The sequence below is a fragment of the Labrus mixtus genome, chromosome 2, assembly GCF_963584025.1.
Source record: "Labrus mixtus chromosome 2, fLabMix1.1, whole genome shotgun sequence".
Classification (NCBI taxonomy): domain Eukaryota; kingdom Metazoa; phylum Chordata; class Actinopteri; order Labriformes; family Labridae; genus Labrus; species Labrus mixtus.
The window spans coordinates 24,478,927-24,500,815 of NC_083613.1; the positions used below are offsets into that span (position 1 = coordinate 24,478,927).

Here is a 21,889-nt window from a genome sequence, read left to right on the forward strand (position 1 = left end):
TTGCAGGCTGAAATATCCAGTTACAAGTCAATTCATTTGCTTGATTAGTGGATCTGCGTGGTAGATTAACTGTGTCTGTCTGAGTGTCATGTTGATGTCTGGACATGATAATTGAGGTCACGGTGAAAAACTGTGGCTCCAGACAACACTTCAAACCAGCTGAGCTGAAACGGCAAAGAAAGCACAAAAGGCAAAAATGTTGGAGGGAATTTTTTTTGTTCCCGGCATCGTATTTCTCAATCTGTCTCTACTTGTACTTTTGTAATCAATCTAAATGAAATTGAAATGATTAAAAATCTAACAAAATTCCATATGTGCGTAGCTGATGTCACCTGGCTGTAAACCAAATCATAGCCATCAAACCAGTAACAGTAATTTGTTGTCTAGTATTTTGGCCTTCACAAGCAATTATATGTCATTTATTAAAATTACAGAGCAAAATTTGTTATTTAATTCCGTTTATTTCCAAATGGCAACCTGATATGCATTTTCATTTGACAACAAAATACATGCAAATGTACTAAAGCTGATGTTCTTCATACAAGCCACTTTTTCAAAGCCTATGACGATAAAACAATAATTTATAACAAAAATTCAAAGACTGTCACTTTACGTCAGCGGTAAAATAAAAATATGAAACAAAAACAACAACAAAAGCTTTAAACCACACACATTTAACAAATGTTACACTTCTATGTGCCTTGAAGAGCAGTGACATTTAATTCCCTTTTTAAAGTTTAGTCTATCAAATATCTACAAATGTTTTTTTTTTTTTTTTTTCACGCTACAGTGTTAAATCACATTGGTGACAGGAGATTTTTTGAATCAGTCTGTTCATATTTGTCCTTAACAATTGTCAGGATCAAGGTAAAACCCTGTGTGCACACGTCTGGTTACACAGTAGAGAGATGCTCGGCTCGAGATTTCCAGCAGCTCAGATGGCAGACACAAACCTGTCCATGTTCCCGGGGTATGTGGGGTGTCTCAGGTAACCCCCAGTGCTGGGGAGGGGACCTGCAGCACTGTTATACTGGGAGAATGATCCCAGCTGCACTGGGGAGACCCTGTCGTAATGGTCCATGGACTCCACAGAGCCGTGAGCAGAGGAATGGATGCGCCCTGTCGCCATGTACCCCTGGGTATGGTTCTGTCCATTCAAGCCCTGGTGGGAGTGATGGTGGTGTGGGTGGCTGTTTGGTCCAGAGTAGGTGAACCCGGGGTGGGTTGATGATCGAGATGATACGGCCCCTCCGCATGGTTGGCCCGGGAAAGCAGGGGCTCCCAGGCTGCAGGGACTTGATCCGTTTGGGAGCCCCTCTGGACTGAAATTTCTGCCTGGCTGCTGCATCACCTCTGACCCTTGACCTCCCAGCATGCTAGCTGAAGTTGGGTGTCCTATGAGGTTATTGATGCTGAACATGCGGGCCTGACCATGTCCAAACCCAGGTGGAGAAGATGAAGGGTAGTAGGCGGAGGGCAGCTGCTGACCGTAGGTTGGGCTCACCGTCATGTTGGGGTAGACAGTGTTGGTGTATGCGGCTGACCTAGTGATCTGGACCGGAGAGAAGACTGGCGTCTCATGGACGTATGAGGTGTAGGTGCTGAAGTCACAACGCTTGAACCTCTTCCTGCGCCTCAGGAAACTGCCGCTCTCAAACATGTCCTCTGCGTTGGGGTCCAGAGCCCAGTAATTCCCCTTCCCTGGCCGGCCGGGCTCTCGAGGAATCTTGATGAAGCAATCATTGAGAGTCAAGTTATGGCGGATTGAGTTCTGCCATTTCTTGGAATTGTCTCTGTAGAAGGGGAAGCGCTCTGTGATGAACTTGTAGATGCCGCCTAAAGTCAGCTTGCGATCAGGAGAGTTGGCGATGGCCATGGAGATGAGTGCGATGTAGCTGTAAGGGGGTTTCCCTCGCTGTATCGGTCTCTTCCTTCTGCGACCTCTGGGCTGTTCCTCTGTCTGCGGAGGAGGGTTGGAGGCAGGCAAGCTGGTGTCTGCCGGAGAGTCTTTTTCCACTTTGACCACTGGCATTGTCATTGGCAGCAAAAATTGTCCCTCAAAATAATTAAAAAAAAATTAATTTAGTGCAAATTCTGCACGGTAAAATTACGTCCAGAGTTTTGTCACGGGATCCCTCTGTCTGAAGAAAACAATAAAATCCTGGACAGTGGATTTCAAAACAGGAGATCTTGTCAGATATCACATTTGTTTCTTTGAACTCACTGTCCTTGAGTCCAAATCCAGCCGTTCTTCACGTGTAGAAGTTATCTTCTTTTGCAAGAGCTGATGTTTCATCAAATGCTGTTTGTCATTCAGCTTATTCCCAAACTGTGTTGTCAGGCTAAGCTGAAGAGTGGAGGCGTGTGATCGCCATGCGGGTAGTTTAAGGTGTGTGTTAGTTAGAATGAGTCACGCAGCTTTACCTGAGGAGTGTTTTACCTCCACAGAGCACCTGAGGGGCCACACCCCCCTCTAACATCACATGCTCTCAACATACCGGAGCTTTGGAAGGGTCTATTGTTCATGTTTGACAAAGTCTGCCTGCTTTATGGTTGAAAGCTCTATTTGGAGGGATTTGGTTTATTTTGAAATTGAAGTATAAGATATAGATGATATATTGTTATGAAAAGGTAAACCATCCAAATTCAAATCTGTCTTTTGGTTTGGATGTTTTTAATCTCTTGTTTTTCAACCAACATTGACAGATTACAGATTTAATACCCTGTATTCTATAAACCAGCACCTATCAGTGACAATCTATGCAGGCCGTTTATTAGACTGTAGACATAAACTGTCAAAATAAACACCACTTCCTCATAAAATTCAAATGTCCCTTTTAAGCCAACCTCGGTTTACTTTAAAAAGTCCAAAATGGTGTATCTTGTTTTGACGTTCAACACTAAAAGGCCTCTTTAGTGGTAACTTAACCTATGTGTTGTTTTTCTATCTTGCTTCCTTGTTTGTTTTGTGCCAGTGGTTGGACCAGCCAGCTGTGTTAAGAGATGTAAATGTTCTCCAGACAAAGGCAGACCTGTGATTTCAGCATGCAAAATGTAGGCCATCATCATAATCCCTGGACGCAACCCGAGAGACAAGAATAACCAGGCCATGACATAAAAAAAAATCGTTCATTGTTTGAATTGGTTTTGATTGCCTTCAAGGAATTGGTGGTGCTACTTGCTGGACATGTTTTGTTGGACAGTTATTTTTGGATCTTAGGTTTGTGCAGTGCAGAAATTGCTGCACACATTTCATTTTAGACCTATTCTTTGATAATCTAATAAACTTCTAAATTCATACCCTCACCAGCAGTAGTGACAGAGACATTGCTGAGCAGCTCTGGTGGTATGCAGTGCAGGGACTCCACAGGGCCGGGGTTCACCACCTTAATCTCTTAAACAAACAGAGAGCGAAACACGGCAGCATACTCCCACCGCTCAACACCAGGCTGGGTGAACAGCGTGTGCGTCAGGGTCGGATCAGTAAGAGAGTGTGGGTTTGCTCACACAAACACTCTGATGAAAGGTTGAGTCCTGTGGGGAGGGCTGGGATGCGACTCTCCTGCTGGACCTGCAGCTCCCTGTTACATGATGGGGTCAAGTTTTTTGGGGGGGGGACGATGAGCTGCTCTGGGTTTACGAGAGCAAAGAGAAATTACATGCTGAAACTCAACTTTGTCATATATTTGCAAACAAACAGAAACAGTTGTGCCATTTAAAGAGTGCAGTATGTAAAACATCTAATACATTTTAAAATGCAGGACAGTTTTTTATTGTAATCATTGAGTTATTTTCAGAGACTGAGGCAAAAAGTAATTTCAAAGATACAGTTGCAGTATTGTTAAATGCTTGTTATTTCTGTCATGATAATAAGACTAAGCAACATATTTTTGCAAGAGTTATTAAAAATGAAATCACGTCTATATAACTCTGGCCTGTGTTTGTTTTATTTATAATTTGATAATTATGATCGATGGTCATTGTAATCTCCCTGTTCCTTTTGTGGATATTTTCTGTACTTGATTGCAGCATGTATTTCTCCTGAACAGTGAACACATTGACATCATACGTTTTCTCAGGATGCTATTTATGCTTATTTTACATACTGATATAAACATTTTGTGAATCCACAAGAGTTTAATCTAGAAAAATCACATGTCATTATAAGTCAAGCATGAATTCACTTGTTTTGAACATAGATGATCATAAAACTACAACCTGAGGGAAATATACAGTACATGTCCCTGGAGCTACAATTTGTTCTCCCTGTGAGGCATTTATAGCCTAAATGTTCAAAACATGGAAATCATTCTGAAACGGCTCATTGGTTGATAAGTGCATTAGGTAAACTATTCAAACAGATCTTCAAGAAAAATATGGACTGTAATTTGGAAATGAAAACACTTTTATGCTGGTATCTAAATGTGAGAATGGGAGTGTGAGTTAAACATTTTGTGGTCTATTACAAAAGCTGGCGTATAGCACAAATATGTTTTAAAAATTCAGATGCACAAGTATTCAAAATCAACAGTTGGCCTACGAAGACTGCTAAAATTAAGTAATTATTCCCTTACTGCCATTTTTATCCCTTGGCGTATTTTTTATTATTTTTTTAAGGTTCGGCTTTTTATTTTCCTATAAAAGATACATTTTCTGAACTGTCCATGTTAAACAACAATAACTGCAAATTAAACAATAATTATAGAAGACCATAGGAAGTGCAAATTTACTGCAAACATGAAGAAATAAACCATGGAGCTAGTTGTGAAAATGTGATGGATGATGGTTGGATGGATGGATAGATGGATGGATAGATAGATAGAGGGATGGATGGATGGTTAGATAAACTTGATTCTGTGACAGAAACTCTCCTTTGACAAGGCTAAAATGTTCCTCACAGTTCACATTTAAAATTACACAAAGTGTTTGGGTGCGAAGTGAACCAACGGACAGTTCATTTTTTATTTGTGTTATGTGCAATTATTTCACAGAGAATCAATTAAAATTTGATCTTGTCATCTTTAAACAATACATGTGAGTTGTGTTTTAAGAGGCAGTGTAAACACACAGTGTAGATATTTGTATTAGTTAATGGACTCGTATCCACATGACTGTAATGATGTGTTTGATATGTGGTTACTTTGCTTCAACTCGTGACATGTGATGGACATCCAGTGTAGATTGCAGTGGACCTCACCCTTTTTGCTAAGACAGCTTCTTATGCTTTATGGCTGTGAACAATTAGTGGTGAGTAATTTCTCAGGTAGCCGTTGTTATTGGAGCTCAGGCTCATAGTTGCCATAGTTTGCTTATGCATCACGATTTGGCAGTGCTACAGAATTCACTGTTAATATTTGTTCATGAGCCTTTTATCTCTGTTTGTGCTGGTAGATTAAAAAATATGACTTGGGCCGCTGAAAGGTGACTCCACTGTCAACATCTCTGAGCAAGAACATTTAAACAGGTTGAAGTGCTCTGACTGACCTGGCCAATGCAATATGGGTTGTGTTGTATAACCTAAAAATAAAGTGTTTCTTCAGAAATAAAATAAACTTCATGAAACAAAAATATAGAGAAACAATTGATCAACAATCTTAATGTTGTTACCTGTTTCTTTTCTCACTTCAATGCTGTACTATTCATTGTGCAACACAGGGGTTGACCCAAATCTGCAGCTTCCTTAAGCAGAGCATTTTAGCTTCTTTCAGCTCATTGTTTTGATTTAATTGTTTTGGTTCAATCTCACGGCTCTCATCTAGAAATGCCCAATTCCGAGCTTGGCATTGGATGTCCGATTCTGTTTTTCCGTTTTCACATTTAACAGTACACTTGTTGGACACGAGTTTGCACGCCACACAGTGAAGAAAGGACATGCCTTATCAGCTCACTTAAGTTGACGTCATTTTGAAAGACAATGCTAGCAACATGAAAAAGCCATGGACAACAGGGGAGTGCACGGCTTCGGCTGCTTTGCACATACAATGCAGCTTTCACTCAACAATAGTTCACTGTCACAGCAGAGGGGGATTGGTGCTTTTGCAAGTGGTAGACAGATTGTTGGGCAGATTGTGATAACAGTTTGGTCAGTTTATATGTATTTATATAATGTTGTGTTATGAAGTCTTATGAATCCCAGTCTCATCCTAACAGTGTGGATTAAAGGTTATTAGTTTGTCACTGGTATCCGATCAGTACTCGGTATCAACAGATGCCCAAAGCCCAGGAATGACAATGGTATCAGAACTTAAAAAGTTGTGTTGATGCATCACTGCTCTCATCATCATGAACAAAAAAAAACCCCATGAACTACCTGCCAAGGAACAAACACAAGACAGACAATGTTAGGAAATACTGGCTGTGATAGCTGAAGAGCAACATATTCTCCCTGTTGTAGGTGGAGATGAAAACAGTGTTCACCTGGTAGACACAAACAAAACACAAAAATGTCAATGTTGATCGAAAACTGATGGATGTATAAACAGTGTTTGTAAATAGTTTGCTATAATTTAGAAGGCCATAATATCTCAATTGCATGTTTGCAGCTCATTTTGATACCCCCAAGATGCATTTCTTTGTTTGATCAGTATTTAGTATAAATACTGAAATTAGTATTCTTACCTGTGAAAGAAATCAAAGACTACAAAAGTATCCATATTAGGAAGTCAAATTGGCCATAAAAGAAAATAACACACGCATTTTGGGACATCCACATTGAAACAAAAATATGAACGTATAACCATTACTCAATTTTGTGCAGGACATTTTTAACAAACTCTCTTTTCCCCTCTGGCCTCTCATGTAGGCTAGTAGCGTGCAGGGTTTTTTTTAGCCCTTATCTGTGATTTTTTTAATCTAGTGCTGTAAACAGACACTTCTATTTTAAGTGCACTTGGGTTTTGCATCACTGAGTCATACTTTAGGGCCTCCGCAGCTAAGAGCCCTGGAGCCATGCATTGATGCCGCCGTGAAAGGCCTCCACCTGTCGATCACGGCACGCTGTGGAGACGCAAATGACGGCTGGAGGCCGGGACAGCTGCAGAGGAGAGCAGGGCTGCAGCCAAGGCAAATGAAGAGCTCTTCACTTTGTGTCTCACTGCCAGAGAGAAACGGCTCTCTCCAAACAAAGACAAACAAATGAGATATTTGAATTTGAACACTTGACTTTACCCATGTGATAGATACATGTGTACAGGTGTTGGAAGACCTGAGGACTGATACAAAAAAACAGGGCACATGACACACATTTTCTGAAAAAAGTGACAAGAGAAAGAATTTGTAGATGTAAAACAAAAGTATCAAATATGTGTTGGAAAAATGCAAATCAAGTTGTTATGAAAAAAATAATAATTATAAAAAAATAAACACCATTTCTATCTATGAAAAAATGGGTTTTGGACTTCAAATTGTTAGTATATAATGTTTGTCATTCAGTATATAATGGTCTACATGTTTTTATTACTATCTCTTGTGCAGAACGTTCTTACATCAAATGTTCACACACATTTTAATTCCTAAAATGCCTGCATAGAAAATAAAAAATAAACAATGTACAACAAAGTACATCAAATTCTGTCTTATATGCATATTATTCAATATAAGAGGAAATAAATGCAAACGTAAAATCTTTATATGTGTCACAAAGGGACTGTGAATTTAAGTGAGTCATTTGTTTGGTGAGCTCCCTTTCAAGAGCAATTCTAAAGCAACAAAATGAACCAGTACAGTATTTGTAAAATAGGGGGACTCTCTCATTCTTTTAGCTGTTTCATGATGGTACATCAACAAATGTATTTCCTTATTCTGGATAAAAGAGAACAATTTACTCTTATTTTATATTCTGTGTTTATTCTCAAGTTTATAGTTCTAAGTAAACACACACACCCACACACACACCCACAAACATACACACACACACACACACACACACACACACACACACACACACACACACACACACACATTGATTTAACGGCAGGCTCCCCTGGCACTGCAGTACTTCAGTTATGTAAACTGGCCCGGGTTTGGAGCAAGTCAACCGTCAGGACTTTGCATCCTCACCAAGTCCCTGCAGCTGAAAATGCAAACATGAAGCCCTCACATGCCCCGCAGTGGCCTGACTGGGTCAGCAAACAACACACACACACACACACACACACACACACACACACACACACAGAGAAATAATAGAAATAATAAGCTACATCTGACAACAGGATATCAACTGCTTAAAAAAAGGGAAACTGTCTCTAACCAAACTGTTGTAGCAAATACTCATGGTGCCTTTTAAAGAGTATTTATGCATTCTTAAAAATATATAATAATAGAGAAAACAATAGTAAAAGAGTAAAACAGCTGTAATCTTTGTTTGTATATTACCAGTGTATGGCAATATAATAACGATTACTTTCTAATAAATAGTCACAACAATAGGTCTATTCAATTTAATGGCTTAATCGTATGTTTCATAAACTTTTTTCCAAATGATTAAAAAGTACCTTCTGTATTAATTGGAAAGTGTGAAAAAATAACTTTACAATGAAAAAATATTAAACAATTAAAAATATAATTAAAAAATATTTTTGCAAGAAATACATGTAAATATATGTAATCATGTGGAGCTTAATATAGGGTTCTCTTTGTGTATACATTCAGATGGTGTAATGAACTGAGTGTTTGCTGGTTGGTGTCCATGTAGGTTTGCAGTTTAATCAGTTTAATCAGTTTAATCAGTTTAATCCAAAAGGCAACAAGTTCAGTGCCTTTTGGATTAAACTCTGAACTTCCTCTTTGGTTTAATGCCTCCTGAAATCTCCATTCTCAACAAATTTCCAATACTGAAATAGATAAAATCACGATCATGTGAGACAATTTCTTGACCTTGAACTGATAATCTGACATTCACAATTACTTTGCAACATGATCGGCCAGATTTGTAGAGGTCAGACATGTAGACAGGCTTTTGTCTGCTTTTTTCAATTTGTGTGTTTTGACAAAAAGTGCAATAATATGCGAGCCCTCCAGAAATAGATGGGGCTCTCATATGGTGGTATGGTGCAAAAGACAATCCACATTTGCGTGGAATGCCGTTTGGAACTGCAATTTTTGCCTTTTTGCATTATCTGGTGACATGATGACAAATAGTTTTTTGTTTGTCTTTTAACAGTGTAAACCAAAGGTAGAGTCAATGTTCCTTGAAGTGCTTTACTTGGGTCTCTTTCTTAAGCAATCCCAAATTAATTAACACATGTCAATCAATCATACATGTCTTCTGTGTAAACTGCAAGATTTTTATTTGATTACCAGGTGTGAACAACCCACAGAGATTGAATTACGTGGGACTCTCACACGATGCTAGAGAATTGTTCACGCCTCTTGAACAAGCTGAGTGCTACAACAACAATCCAGAGTCTTAATTTTAAATTTAAATTTTAATAGATTTTAATTTCTATTACTGTTTGATGTTAAAGCGGGGGGAGGGGGGGGGGCTCTGATTATTCTGTATATTTTTTTAATTCTATAATTTTTCAATACACCAAAAATGTACAACATTTCCTGTAAATAACCCCTAACCTATCTGTGGCCCTCAGCTCGAGCCTTCTGTTGATTATTGAGGATATAAATCTATAAAAAATGTACAGAAATGTATAATTCAGTTAAAAGAGTCCATTATCTTATAAGAAAAGCACTGAATTTTGTTCTCTAACATTAGCATTAGGTATAAAAACATTGTTTGCTGTAACCTTTTTAAGTAATATATTATTTTGTGTAATAAGAGTTTTAGCATACGTCAATGATTAACTTGATATTGTTTTGAAATGCAATTTTTTTGGCTTTAATAATATTCATGTTATGAAAGTTTCATATCATCCCATGCCTGGATGCTTCAGGTGAACCCATTGCAATGCTGTTGCAACAGATAACTTTGTTTCACAGAGAAATACGTCAAATCAGGTCACTGATTTTGATCTTCTTACAGGATTTTTTAAACTTGATACATACATAATCCACTGTTTTTAGCCATTTTTGTGCTGTGGCTTAATGCTTAAGATTTTTTAACTGTTTTTTATAAACTACATAATTCATAGATCAATACACATTGCTACCAACATTGTTCTTGCTTGACTCTTGACCAAACCCATCACAGTCAAATATGGTGGATAACATTTTTATTTTTAACTGCAACATAAGAGCGAGACCAGCATATCAAATGATCACTTTTCAAAGTCAGTTGTTGATCAGGCTTGTTAAGTATGACTCACGGTGAATGACTCACCCATCTCCTGATAGAGACGCTATCTCTCTCCTGCACTGTAACAGAGCTCACAATTATAGTCATGCCTGGTTACAAATGTCAGTGCATCTATGTCAGTTGGGTTCTACGAGGAGCCATATGTCAACACCTGAAAGATGTCTCAGCCTGCACAGAGAGCAGGCAGCCACAAATGAGCATTTTTTTACCCCTGCCTGCACCTGAAAGGACCCTCAATTGCACAACAGCATCGCACGTTAGGATGGTTACAGAAGTCGAGCACTATCCTCCTTATTTTGTTCTACTTCATTAGCGTGGATTCATTTCTCTGTCTGCTGTCTGACAGGAGGTGAAGAGGAAGGTGGAGGGGGGGGCAGAGAAGATCTGTTGTTACCACATGTCGCTCAATTGCTTTGGCAATGTTTTTTGTCTCAGCACTTTCTGTCTGTCAGCAAAAAAAGTTTTTTTATTTGACATGAATAGCGATAACATTTGAACTGCAACATGTTGCCTAGTTATGCAAAATCACCAAATTGAGTTTGAGTAGCCAAACTTGATCAAACTTGAAGAACTTTGAAGTCTATGTCAGCATAAGGCTTTTAAAAGGAGTTCAGATGGAAAGAACTAGAGAAAAAAAATAATATAATAAGGGTAGGCCTACTAATAAAAAAAGTGATGGCAAGATATCACCTAGGCTAAATAAAGTGACTAATAGAGAACAAACCATATGACATATTTTTGTAGGCCAACCCGGAAGTATCATCGCCACGGGGTCTAACGAGAATTCGCCTATGGGATTTTTGCATTGGATTTTGGATCATTGCAGAAAATAAGCTCTGTGGCAAACGCACGTTTCTGAAGCGTAGGCGCTTTGTTCAGCAGGATAATCTTCACAGATGAACACCATTTTTATCATGTTTGAAGTTTTAATGCGGCCGATAGAAGTAAAAAGCTAACGTTATGCTACAAGCGAACTACACCACGGTCGGATGATTGTGACGTCACTAGCGTTATGCTTCAGACGATCTCCGATAAACTAATCCGCGTAGCTTAATAAATTGTTTACTAACATAATATTTGCCTTAACCTAAAGATTAAACCTACATGAGACATCTCCGACTAGTGAGAGAGTTCCCGGCCTCTGTGTCCGGCGTGATGACGTTTAATGTCCTCATTCCTGTGGCGCTCTATATTGACTGATACCTCTCTTACGTCTTAACAGTAAATAAAAGGCTCCTGGCAGCAGCTGATTACTTAGCTAGCATGACTCTTAAAATACCAGAAGCGACCTGCAAGCATCTCCTACCCCACTCATTAATATGTTAAATCTTGAGATATAAAATAATTTAATACTGAGCTTTAGTGGTGCTGGTAGGTTTTAGCTTTAGCCTATATCTAGCGTACAGACAAAATGAAACCTCTCACCATGGCCCAACAAGAAATCATTTTCTAATATGTTCTTCTAATTCTTCTAATGGGCTAATTGTTCTTCCTTGACAATAGATGAAAAGACTGACACCTTGTTTATGTTCAATATGAAGCTAGTGATAGCAGCTGTTTAGCTAACTATGTGTTCTTCAACAGATAAAAGCAGGAAACAGCTAGCCAGGCTCTGTCCAAAGGTATAAAGCTCACTGAAATGTTATCTGCTGTTTGAAAGGATAGTTAGAAATATTTTATGTACATTTTAAACAAGAATTAACAAAAAAAATAGTTTATAGGTGGATATTGTTACCTTTGGCTAACGGCAAGCTAGGCAGTCTTAATGCTTAGCTAAGGCAAGCAGCAAATGTTGTAGCTTTATATTTGGCACACAGACAAGAGAGCAATATCGATCCTCTCTTTGTGACCTCAACAAGAGAGTAAATAGCCTACTACACCAGTAAGGCAAACTTGTGGCTAATTTTCTTTCCTGCTGGTAGTTAGATGAAATGATTTATGCCTCTCTTGAGCGCAACAACTCAGAAATTAGGGAATAAAATATGCATAACCTGCACCTCAAAATCTCACTCATCAACATGTTATCTTGTAAATTTAATCTGCAAAAAAAGTAAGTAGACTAGAAAACACATGACAGACGTAAATCCTCAATAAAAAAAATGAAATACAAAGTTTCATAGGTTAATATTCATCTTAGGGGGTGCTAAAGCTTTTAAGAGTACAGACAAAAAATAAGTTAAAAATCCTCTCACCTTAATGCATTTTTAATGGACACAATAGAAATACAAAATACTAAACTAGTTATCTACAATTTAAAACCCAACATTCATATTCCTATTTCGGATTAATATGAAATCAATTACATAATCGCTATTGTTTGTAATGTGAGCCATAAACCGGGCCCAGACTTTAACCTCATCATTGCAGCAATAATTGGCTTTAAAAAAAACATTGATCACAACTTGATCATAACCGCTGCGTTTCATTTGCAGGTAATACAATTTTTCTCTTTTGTACAACAAGGCTTTTGTGTGTCATTGCTGACAAGCTTTCACCGCCCACTAAATCCTCTGATTCCTAAGCAGGAAGATACAGGTATTCATGCAGCTTCCACTCATATACTTGAGCATTGAGATGTGTGTTTTCTCAGCTGCCAAACTCCTGACATGTCTTTTTAAGCTTGGCAGATGAAGCTCTCGTTGAAAAGGGCCTTGGCTCTGAAAATGCATGTTTGTCATTGAATTGATATTGAACCTGTTGATTTTTCACAATGTGTACAGATGATTGATTTTCATGTAAATTAATCATAAACAGTAAGTCTTTTTTTTTTTTTTTTTTACAAACGAAGAAGTAATGCCTCCCCAAATGATAATCACAACTCTCAAAACAAGGTGTGACAGCTTGCGCTAACTCTAAACTCTACAGTGCCAAATATGTTCAATTTACATTAACAGTTTTGAAATACACAAAGGATTTCAAACCATGATATAGTGCTACAGTATACCACTGAAGACCCCAACACAAGGGCTCTTGAAAAGGTAGGCCAGGCCTTATCACAGGTAGCATACATTTACAGTATAAGCTGATATCAGTTATGTTTGTTTACATAATTGTCTAGTTACCTGAAGATAATAAACTCCCATTTTTCACAAGAAAGAAAACAGTTGAAATTATAAACATTATCTTGGATTTCAAATTTTATTCTTTTTGTTAAAGTCTGGTGACCCTAAACTTAAGAACCACAGTCATGCAGTGTAGCTCCACTTTATAACATCAACAACGAACTGAAAAGTTTGTTTAGTACTTTTTAATTGGCATAACAGGATGACAGCTCTTTGAAGTCTGAAACAAATTTATCTGAGGCTGTTGCACATTTTGTTTACCATTCATTATAAATCATTATTTAGTTATTTTACTTCCAGCTTAAATTATTTGATCATTATCTCTGCCGGGGTCATTAAAGCTCTTTGGACTTGATAGAGAAGCGTCATGCAATGGCAGCGGCGGCACAACATCTTAATGCACGACACGACTGAGAGACTAGAGCATAACCACTCAAACAGGATGTGGTGCAGAGCGGTCCACTTGTTAGAGAGTGTGTGTGTCTAGAAAAGAGGGAGAGGTAGCTGCTCGCCGGGTGCTGCAGATCTCACGCATACCTGTATGTGGGCCGTGCAGAGGGAGGTTGCCCTTCTGACTCAGCCTTGCATGGTCGTTGGCCAAGTAAGACAGAGTGTAAGAGAAATCTAGACTGGTATGCTGCTTCTTTTCAGTACCACCTGTGTGTCTGTTACTGTTGGATTTGTACCTCCTCAATCACTGACACATGTGGATTATCTGTACTTAAGGCAAAAAGCCAATACAAGCCACATCTTGTGCGCGAGCAATCAGGCACTCAAATGCAACATATCTTTTCCTTTGTGGATTGAGTCTGCTAAAGACCTGCTACCAGTATAATTGCTGTAATCAGACCTGCTAAAGAATGTTATTTTAATGCAACCCCTCCCAACTGTAAATTTAATATATTTTTACAGACACCATGAAGGAGTTTTGTCTTTAGAAAGGTTTAAGATCTGTGTTGTGTCTGACATTATGTGGATTTATGCTCCTAGTGCTTAGCAGGCTGGATGATAAGTGGTCTTTGTGGTTTTCACAGGAGGTGCCCGATGCTCTTTGCTTGGCAAAGATTAGCCAAACTCAAGCGTGAACCAAGGTTAAAGGTGGGTCAACTGTTGAGGAAAGAGAGAGAGTGGGGGAGAGAGAGAGAGAGAGAGAGAGAGAGAGAGAGAGAGAGAGAGAGAGAGAGAGAAAGAAGGTAAATACTGTTGAACAATGCTGATAATCTCTCTCATCAGAAACATCCTTACATGGAATTGTAGGTGTGCAGGTGCAGGTGGAAGTCCGCCCTAAAGCAGAAACTTTGTTTGTTCAGAATTTACTGTTTTTTATTAAGGTTTATTCAAAATCTACAGTGTTGATGAATTTACACTCAATCACACTTACATAATGCACTGAAAGTCATATTTAGGATAACTTGAACATAGGGAGGCCATTTAAAGGTTTTATCACAATATTTTTTCTGTGGACTAGGAATTCTAAAAGATGTTTTGCTGGTCACTGGTCAGTCATCCATCTAGTCCTTTTAAATCCTGGGGAGCTGATGGCCTAGCGGTTAGCTTGTATAGAGGCTATATTCCTCCAAGCGGGCGTCTCAGGTTCAGGTCCGACCCACAGCTCCATTTCTATATATCATTTCAAGCTCTCCCTCTCTCTCTCTCTCTCTCCTTTGATTTCCTGCTCGACCCACTGCCCTATCTTAATAAAGGCAAAAGCCCCAAAGTATATCTTTAAAAAAAATCATTCTTATGCCTGAGGTTCATTGGGGCGAGAGTTACACTAAGTTACACTAAGGTTTGTAAATCCACGCAAGACAGAGAGCCATTCACAATTGCATTCACATCTGCGGGCAACCCCCAAGTTGTCGGTTAACCTATCCTGCATGTCTTCGGGCCGCAGGAGGAAACCCACACATGCAGGGAGGGGGAGAACAAACTCAACACAAAAAGGCTTCTGTGGAGCTGGCAAGTTCAAACACATCACCCATCATTAATCCAAATCTCAACAAATCAAATACACTTAAAGCTCATAAGATACAGATGTTATTTATGGTGTAATTGTATAAGCTTTTATTGGTTAAGAATAATTACAATTTATCAAGCATGTTTTTTTTGTAGAATTGTTGCCCATAGAGTAACATTTAAATCACTGAGTTAGTTGTTAGAGGGGGTAAAAAATGATCTTTCAGAGGATCAGTTCAGCCAAACTGATTGCCGAAGGAACGCAAAGGGGGACAGAAACAATTCATCACAGCTGACAGAAAGAAGCCAATTTGACCGGGCATTTTGTAGTTGTGCAAAGATATTTTCCTTGCAACATGTTACGAACATTTCAGGTAGGAAGCTACAATCTTTTCCCTGCCAGACTACACTGTAGTTAAATTGCTTTCGTTCTGAATTTTTTTTTTTTTCCGTCAAACTTTTGTTGTGTTACATAAGTAATAAACAAGATAGAGAACATATTCAAAGGCACAATAAACCATCATCCTGGGAGCACATTTGTAGAAGACAGTTAATAAAAAAAAGAATTATCATGGAGAAAAAAACCTTTACAGATATATACACATACAAGCCTAGATAATCATATATTATCATAATGAATGTATATGTAGACAATAAGTTATTGAAGCTTTATGTAAGGAGCTTTAAGAGCTCTCCTCTGGTGGTTTGGAAATATGAATTCCTGCTACTTCTCCATAAATTCTTTATCTAAAAAAGACAGTAGCCAACGGTTCCTGGAGAGAAAGAGGTTGCAAGAGAATAGATAACATGTTTTTTCCGCTAAACAGACCAATAAAAAGTGCAAATGTCTGATACATTGACAGCTCTAAGGAGCAGATATCATTTAAAAGTGGAAGTTTTTGGAAATTCTGACATTTTGCATTCAAGACAACAAATATGCACTGTGACCCCTTGTTTTCCCCCTTATCTCAGTGTTCAACAGGAGGAGATATTAGCCTAGCAAATAATTGATGAGTAAGATAGATGTTTAGTAAGATGAAGATGTGCGAGAAGGATGGCACAGCGATGATGATGTTGGTGTTAGCATTCCTCAGAATTAAAGATTTCATCTGTTTAATGAAAAAAAAAACGTTTTGATTCCTTACTTTTAACATCTAAGACTGTTCTTGTTCCCAGGGACAAAGCCTTCCTTTAAGACAAGTTATTCTAAATTCTTTCACAAAACGAAAGTGTTTGATTCTATATGTGGGTGTCTTACTGTAAGTGTTCAATGACGTTGCAAAACCCAACCAGAGGTAGACAGAAAGAGAGATAGTCCAACAGCTGGATGCAGATTAAGGCTCTATATCTGTATGTTTACCTTCAGATATTTTATGATTTATTGAATTATTAAAAGCCAACACGTTGAATTATCTTGTGCCATTGAGTTTGCACACTGTACATGCATGTTTGTTATTTGAGGTTAATAAACTCAAGCACCCCCACTCTGTCATGCATAGAGAGGCGTTCAGCTGCACAATGGCAGTGTGATGGGTGTGACTTTCTCCAAGATTAGAGAAGGAGAATAGATCGAGAAACGGACAGGTTCTACAGCCTCGCTCACTCTCTCTGCCCCGACACTCCTCCTCCACACCGAGCGGGGGAATCCTGGCACCCTTTACAGTCACAGAATCTGCAGCAGAAAAAGTTTTTTTTCTTTCTTTTTCTTTAAAGTCAGAGTTTCAATGAGGCCAAGATTAAATCTATGTGATCGAATTTGTGACACTCCCACCCGCACCCTCCAGGTTAATTTATTTGTTTGTGTATCAACTTTTTGTTTGAGATGCCATTTGAATGGACTAATGGATTTGCACACCAAATATTGTCCCATTGTACTGTTTTGCATGCAATGCGGCTGGCCCTTTACCTGGCACCATTTGTCATGAGAGCTCTTCTTCCTGCTGCCCTGTCAGCTCACACTTACAAACCTTTCACGAGCTGACACACAGTCGAGATTTATTTGCAGGAAAAAGCTACAATGAAGTTTACATGCTGCACTACATAAATATATTGTTGTAGTTGAGGGTGAGCAAACTGTTTTTAGTCAAAAGTCTGAACATTTTATAATTTAAACATTGCAGAAACTCAGATTGGACAAAGTGCATTTGTCTAATTTCTTGTCAAAAAAGTACATCAATCGACTTAAAAATTCAGCTGACAAGTCCAGATAAACATCATATTTCAAGTGAATTAAAGCAAGAATAAGACCTGAATTGCTCATAATTAGTAAAAAAAATAACAACCAATGCTGCACGTAAAATGTACTTAGTGTTCTTAGAAAGTAGCTTGCTGCTTGTTCCTAGAAATTCAGAAATTTTAATTTTTGCTTGTAACAAATTTCAAATAGATGGTAATCTGGACTTGACAGGTTAATGTGGTTTATATTAAGTCTAATGTCAAATTTTTGTCTATCTGTGTTCTTTAATAAAATGCTAAATTGGCACCTCAACCTTCCAAATATTACATAAAAGTTTGTTATTGTCCCTAATCTCTGTGAGAGTGGAGGGGTCAGAGACATCTCCCTTACTATTGGCTATGTCTGGTTCCCAGGCTACCTTCTTTGTATATGTGTGTACTCTTACAGTCAGTGCAGACACCAAATGAGTAGTCGCAAGGCACTTTGGACAGACTGTAACAAATTGTTCCTTTTGACGAGTGGAAATCATTATGCAACAATGACAGAGGTTAAAGGGAAAGGAAGACTTTAAAGTCCTTTGTTTGTATGACTTGCAGATATTACCAAAGTGAAGAAATTATTGAAGATTTTTTTTAAATTAGCCACGTATTATAATCCTTAAAGAACCGATCTGCCAAAAATAATTAATCACTTTGGTTTTCAGTTGCGAGGTTTGAGATCTCTCTATGTATGAATTATGTTTTTTTTTTTTTTTAAATATGAAGGATTCAATCACTAGCTCTAAATATTTCATCTCAGACATGAGACGTGGATAAAAAGGTAATTTGACCTTCAGCACTGCCCTCCCTCTGACTTTAACCCTTAAAGGACAATTTCTTTCGCACACACACACACACACACACACGCACACGCACACACACACACACGGCTCAGCACATTAATTGAGGTAAAAAAAAGTGAAGAATTGTGGCGTTATTTTTACACACATGCACTGACTCTTTCTTTCTCTTTTGGATTGCCGTGTATAAGCCTGAGTGACAGAGACCCTTGTGGGAGGCGCACAGCTGGTTTTAGAAGAGAATTCAGAGCCGGAAACAAACTTCACTCCCTCTCAGACTGATGGACAAGCATGGCGTCAGACCCCCAGAGACCCTCACAGTATTATTAACAAATATTCAAGAACACACACAGAACACACACACACACACACACACACACACACACACACACACACACACACACACACACACACACACACACACACACACACACACACACACACACACACACACACACACACACACACACACGAGAACAGTTCTCCCTGCTAGCACTTCCAGTCTTCTCTCAGTCCCGCCTCCTCTCTCTCTCTCTTTCCTCCCTCTGTGCCATGGCGTAGAGCTGCCTGACCTGTCTTACTGCCTCGTTTGTCATCCCCAATCACTGGCTCTTTGAGCGCCTCTGACAGACGGGGGTATTAGCTGCCTCTGTCTAGTGTTGAGAGCTGGGCTTTCCTGCTGAATAGAGAAACTATGTATGAACGCCACAGGAAAACATGTAATGACACACACACTGGCACACTCCCACCAACAGCTGCTCCTCACACTGACTGTGTAAGTGTGTGTGTGCGTGTGAGTGCATGGTGGTAACCCTTTTATAACTTCATCTTTATATTGCATTTAAAACATTTCTTTACTACTTTTCATTATTACTTCATTTAACTTTGTATAAGTTTTTCTTCTCATGTCTTTGTAAAATCACCAATATTACACTGTGAAAACAAATACTGTTCAAGTGAAATGTTTTAATAAAAATGTCTAAACCGTAGAACATTTTTTTAAAACTGATTAGTTGCCCTATAGCTCCACCTGAACCAGCAACAACTTGGACATCTTAATCTAAATGCTCTAAAAATATAACATCTGATAATTAACTAAAAATAGATTGAACTATGCATCAAAGGGTGGCGCAGGATGGCCTGGACATTTTACCCCATGTACAGAGGCTCTAGTCCTCAAATCAGGTGGACTGGCTTTGACTCTGACCCGCAATGCTTTGCTGAACGTCATTCCCCACTCTCTCAGCCTCATCCTCTATCCATATGTCCTCTCCTCTTAATAAAGGCAACCCCCCCCCCCCAAAAAAAACAACAACAACACCTATGTAACATTTAAAAGTTCTGCATAGGGACACTCTAACTCAGTGTGTAGAGCAGATGGCCTGTGTACAGCTCACAGTCCTCTTGCACTGGTTGGAGGATCGACTCCTGGTCTTGATGCTTTAAGACTGGAGACTTGCAGCAAGGCTGTTGTATGAAACTGCTTTGATTCTAGGTAGGTGTGCGATTAAAAACCTTGACATGTTAGATCTAAAATTATTGAGACTGACATCTTGATTTTGCAAACATTAATTGAAACTTTTAACAGATTTAGTGTCAATTAGATTTTTGGTCAAAGTGAGTTTTGGAGTCATCTTTTAGTCTTCACAGGTTTAAAGGCCTGTTTTTCTTTAAATAATACACCCAGTAGTATATGCATTACCTTTTCCATGTGTGAGAAAGTAGTAGAACCAGTTTGGGGGGGGGGGGGGGGGGGGGGGGGGGGGGTATCTGAGTATGATACTTTTTTGTTTCTCGCTCAATGTGTGGTACATGTCTGTAAATGGTGTGGGTGTCTTGTGGTCTGCTGCGGTTTGGGGTTGGCCAGAAAGCAGATGCAGCCTGCCATTCATGCATCAAGAGCTGCGGCTGATTCAAGTGTCAGATATGATGGAGTGGCTTCCAGTTTAAGCTTGCCATGACTGGATGTGGCTGAGCGGCTGACTGAGTGCGCGGCACTGCTCCTTTTTTACACACACACACCCAATGAATCGTTGAAAACAACTCCTGCACACAGGTCAGTGTAGCTAGAATATGGAATGAAATCTTAGGTGCTCTGGTTTAATCACAAGATTAAACTTTTTTAGACTTTTTTAAAACGTATTTAAGCCACTGATAAACAATCAGCTGTTTTAAGAGACCTGTGTCAACAGTGGTCAGGGATCATTTGGCGTTTAAACACAACAGAAGAAGTAGTCCAAAGTGTTCAATGGCTATAAGTGTGTCAGTGAATGTAATACCGGACAGACAGAGCGTGGGCAGACATAATGGAAGTGAAGGATTTTGGGAAAATGAGCTGCAGCGTCCGAGCAGGCCACCCACCAGGAGAGACTCTGAGGAATGCTTTTTACTGGATTGCTTGTCTCATTGGCCCCCCTCTCCCCACATCTTTCTCTTTAGACCTACACACAGTGTTTATGTATAAGTGTAAATGTGCATGTGTGTGTGTGTGTATGAGTCAAAGGCATCTATACAATACCTAGAGATGAACATCTGTAAATGTGTGTAGTCATCGTGTTTTTGTTTGCCAGAAAATTTTCCACATGCACCCTGACCACCGGTGTTGTGGTTTTATCCTTTTTAATGAAAAGGATAGGACTATAAAAAATAAATTGTGCAGCAACAATTTGATAATCGTTGATAAAGACATAAAGATTTGTTATAAAATTCTAATAAAATGGATTAAGTGACATTATTTGAGGTGATATGCAGATTTGTCAAATTAGGTCTGAAGAATAAAAGTGTGAAGCAACTAACATAACACATCTGACTTAATTTATGATGTTGAATTGCATTGTGGGTAATGCAAGCAAAAGAAGGCTAATTAACAAATGCTTCTGGTTCTACTGGTTTATACATATATATATACATATATATATGTATATATATTGCTGTCAGCATTAACATTTTAATACAAAATGAATTAAGGTGTTAAATGAATACATTAATTTCTTTAATTGTGATAAATTGCATGCTATATTGTCGCTTTAGGCACACAGTGGATACGTCTCCCTGTAGTCACAGTGATGGAAAAGAACGACACGGCTGCATCTTTGAATGTCTCATCTCACTTTAAAAAACTCTCAGACAGCTCAGCTGACCAGCTCCAAAGTAATATCCACCTTATGACATCAAACATTTTATTTTTTACCGTTCCTTTTAGCTGTTTTTATATAGTTTTTGATTCTTTACAAGTTCCTTTTCCATGGTTAATTTCAAAATAAAAGCAGGGTTGAATTTAAATGGAAAGTAATATGCTCTCAGCTTAACACAGTACAAAAAAGCCTAACATTTTTTTTTTAAAATGCTAAATAATTGAATTTCAACATGCTATTAGAAATGCATTTAATCTCGATTAACTATTGAAATTTTGCGATCAATAACGATTAAAATGCCCTTATATTTTTTGACAGCCCTTATAATGTGTGTGTGTCTCTGTATATAGTTGTGTATGTGTGAATGGGCATTCTTGATTATTTAATATACTAAACACTAAAAAAATAAAATGTTAGCTTAATGCTAATAAAAAAAATCATCTTCAGCTGCAGCTAGGTATCCTGATTTCATTT

General features: G+C 38.6%; 1 protein-coding gene across 1 annotated transcript; it reads right to left on the reverse strand.

Moving 5' to 3' along the window:
* Nucleotides 1-441: 441 nt before the first annotated feature.
* On the reverse strand, nt 442-2,398 carry foxe1 (forkhead box E1). The gene has a single exon (XM_061057891.1). The coding sequence runs from the start codon at nt 2,036-2,038 to the stop codon at nt 935-937; it is 1,104 nt and encodes a 367-aa protein (XP_060913874.1). The 5' UTR covers nt 2,039-2,398; the 3' UTR covers nt 442-934.
* Between the last annotated feature and the right edge of the window lie 19,491 nt (nt 2,399-21,889).

Coding starts and splice junctions, on each gene's coding strand:
- foxe1 (XM_061057891.1), bottom strand. CDS start 2,038: ATGACAATGCCAGTGGTCAAAGTGGAAAAAGACTCTCCGGCAGACACC.